Source organism: Hordeum vulgare, chromosome 3H, assembly GCF_904849725.1.
Source record: "Hordeum vulgare subsp. vulgare chromosome 3H, MorexV3_pseudomolecules_assembly, whole genome shotgun sequence".
Classification (NCBI taxonomy): domain Eukaryota; kingdom Viridiplantae; phylum Streptophyta; class Magnoliopsida; order Poales; family Poaceae; genus Hordeum; species Hordeum vulgare.
The window spans coordinates 3,735,238-3,738,832 of NC_058520.1; the positions used below are offsets into that span (position 1 = coordinate 3,735,238).

Here is a 3,595-nt window from a genome sequence, read left to right on the forward strand (position 1 = left end):
TTAGACAAAGGTGAGCACCAAGACTTGAGCTCTGATGGGCTAGGGATACAACTGTACTCCTAACCGTTCAGGCACAGGTTGGTTTACCTTATGGTATGTGATATGCATCAGTATAGTATATGTGGTCAACGTCCACTCCCTACTGTCAAAATATTTTTTTACGGAAAAACTAACCACCACAATGAATCGAATTATGTTTGCTGTCGGAAGCTACCTTATTTAAGCCATGTGTCTTCCGCAAAAAAAAAAAAAAAAATTAAGCCATGTGTCAGTGTGTGTAATCAGATTATTTGTTCACAAGCCTTATTTTCTAGCTATGTGCACACTTGATTGTACGTTTACCTAAAACAAGAATTGTATTACACTGTTGGTAGAAAGCCAAATAACACCTGAAACTTTATAAAAATAATGAATTTCCGGACTGGATTTAATCATTTACACAATTTCAAGACATGTTTGGCATATTTGTCAACAGTTAAGGACATATGAATTGTGATGTACTTATCTCAACATAAGTGCCGAATTGTCGGTGCAAAAGGAAGTGCAAAACATAGGCTATACATTAAGCGCCAAAACAATAGCACAACTGTTTTGCTGCTAATTTGTGTCGATCATTTGCCGCTTGCATTAGCAGCCATTACTACAAATAGAAATGTAGCTATTAAAATGCATAAGTGAGTGCAAAATGATGCAATCTTGGCAGCAGAAACAACATGAACAGATGGAACACAACTGGCCAGACCTCTCCTTATGTTAGCCTGGGACAGCAGCCTCCATGAAAGACCAAACCCAATAGCCATCGAAGATAATAGTAGGAACATTCCGCTCAACTTTCTGGACGAAGCGGTGCCTGCGGTACTGATAGTTGTTATCGACACCGCCAAGAATCCAGTGAAGGTGACCTTTGTAAGTTCTAGTGATGCAGGTCGAGATTCCTGTTCAACTCCTGTGTTCCCTCTTAACGCGACTAGAACTGGAAGTTGACCGAAGCTTATAACCGGTGGTAGTAATACCCATAGGGCAACCTCAAACGGCGTGAGCTTAAGCATGACAACGAGCAGTAGTACGAATATACCAACAGCCATAATGCAGTCTAGGATGAGAGTCAAACACACAATTTGTTCCTCTCCCACTCTCCTTTCTTCAAGGCTACCATGCCTATCTACCGCAAAACATGAAGGTGGGGTCATCTCCAAAAACATTAAGCACACACCAAATGTGCAGACGATGAAAGTCATATAGCCCACTAATTCCCCGTTCTTTTGACCCATCGTGTGGACGTGACCATCCAGTGCTAGACCTTCGAACCCTAGAAAGAGAATTCCAGTGACCCCGGTCAAGAACTCATATGATTCATCTAGTACATTGTGCATATCAATCGTGTATGCCCGCCCATCGTTGTTTTGTGTATAATACATGTAGTAGCAGGTAGTTCGAAGAAGGACCAAGATTCCGCAGATGACTCCAACCGTGATAAAAATGGGTTTGGAGACAATAGATTGTGCAATCAAGCATGCGAGGACGACAAGGCAACATGACGAAAGGGTTGCCAGGATTGTTGTTGCGGGCGCATGTCTTACGCCTGAGCCAGGGAAACCCTCCGAGAAGCAACAAACGAGCAAGGGGGTAATGCCAGTTATCAATGTAAGGCCTGCCATGGTGATCATGGCTATGGAGAGACCATGAATGTACATCTTGTCGTTGAGATCGACAATGTTGAGAGCCAATGCAAGAAGCACTGGGCATATCATGACCACCACTCCTTCCGCCAAGCCACGGGAACGGTTCAACAATTCAGCCTAAATCAAAAGTCAATGCCACAACACGACGTCATGGCCAAATAATGAACAAATACTGAATAATAATGAACAAATACTAAATATTTGAGTTTTTATTTGAAAATCCTGACTGCGCTGCATGTGTGTAAAACCATTGCATGTATCGTCAACCAAATTGATGTTGTTTTGTAAATTCACTTTTGCTTCGGTACAACCCCCTCCCACAAAACGTATAAAGAAGAATGTATATCCACCTCGTATTGTACACTATACGTACGGCGGTCTATAGTGTACGATACGAGGTGGGTATACATTCTCCTTTATACGTTTTGTGGGGGAGGGGGTTGTACCGAAGCAGACCTCTTGTAAATTAAGAGCATAATATGTATGGTTCGAGAGGTTAAGAGTCCAAACCCACTAGATTATTTGGATAACAGTTCGGGGGACAGCATAATGTATACAGGCTTTTCTATCCATGAAGTAATGTTTAATCGGCTTAATTGTGGGCACAATAGTATAGAAGGTCTTGAAGTTAGCGCCGATCACTTTTGTTCAAGCTAGCTAGAAAGACATCTAAGGCATGTACTTACGGGGGACCAACTGGTTTTAGTTCACGCGCGCGCGTATTAATTATTGCCTGGATCCAATATAGTACAAGAAATGATGTGATAAATAGTGCCATGGCTGCTCGGTCCCATGCATGTTCTTGATCTTGGCCCCTACTTGAGGCTTTAAGTAGTCCAGCAGAAAAGAAAGGCAGTCGAGTGTGTTGAAGGGTAGAGGGGGGGATGCGTACCGTACCATCTCGAGTCGAAACGATGCCCGATGACCTTGGTTGTGGAAGTTCCCAGAGACAGAACGGAGAGAATACTAGGTAAGTAGGTACCGCTGCTCTTCTCTAGCTTTGCGGCATGCGCTTGCAGGTAGCTGCAGGTTTGGAACACTTAAACTGGATGGATAGCAAACCACGCGGAAAGGGCGTTGCAACGACGGAGCCGACGACTCAAACGAGTCAACGATTAGCATCCAAGTATAGCTACGAGTGATGTACAGTAGAAATTTCCATGCAGCGACCGGAGAAGACTGTCATTTTGTTTTGAAAATTCGAAGCTTTGGACGTGTGGAGGTCGTCCTTCCTTGGAACGAAAACGACCAAGGCGCGTGGAAGGAAAAGCATGACTCGCTCTACCCCAAAACGAGCTAGCAATATTAATAAGGAGCAGCTTTAGCCACGATTTTCTTTCTTTTTTAAAATATAGAGAGAGACCGACTACACCATATCTCTTCCTAATAATAATAATAAAGCACCGTGTGCTTCTGTCGCCCGTCGTGGTCGTTTTGCAGAAAACCCTCTCGAGTTTCCGGAAATCAACCCGCTGTCCGGATTTAAGTGAGAAACTAATCGTTTTTTTGTATTTTTATAGGAAACCTCCCGTGAGTTTCCGAAATCAACCCGCAGTACATAATTAAGTGAGAGAACGAGACGTTTTTTAGATTTTTTGAAGAAACCTCTTTCAGTTTTCATAAAATAAACCCGTGGTACATACTTGAGTAAAAAAACAATCGTTTTCGTATGTTTTCGAAAACACCCCTACAGTTTTTAATTAATTAATATGTAGTTCAATTATAAGTGCAAAATACTTTAAAAATCATATCTTTTAAACGGTAACTCCAATTTTACATTATTATATATGAAATTTTATTAGAAAATATGTAGAATCTGAATATAATGTTAGTTTATCTATTTAATTTTTTAAAATTCTGTTTATAATGTAATTTTAATCAATAGTGATGCGCACAATCTAAATATAATGTTA

General features: G+C 41.3%; 1 protein-coding gene across 2 annotated transcripts; it reads right to left on the reverse strand.

The window, feature by feature from the left end:
* Positions 1-396: 396 nt before the first annotated feature.
* Positions 397-2,932, reverse strand: LOC123442379. Of its 2 annotated transcripts, none has more exons than XM_045118396.1 (2): positions 2,580-2,932; positions 397-1,799 (listed from the first exon to the last, which is right to left on the reverse strand). In XM_045118396.1, the coding sequence occupies exons 1-2, from the start codon at positions 2,580-2,582 to the stop codon at positions 612-614; spliced, it is 1,191 nt and encodes a 396-aa protein (XP_044974331.1). In that variant the 5' UTR covers positions 2,583-2,932; the 3' UTR covers positions 397-611. The 2 variants fall into 2 exon arrangements, with proteins under 2 accessions (XP_044974331.1, XP_044974332.1); XM_045118397.1 differs by having other exon boundaries at positions 2,575-2,931.
* Positions 2,933-3,595: the final 663 nt, after the last annotated feature.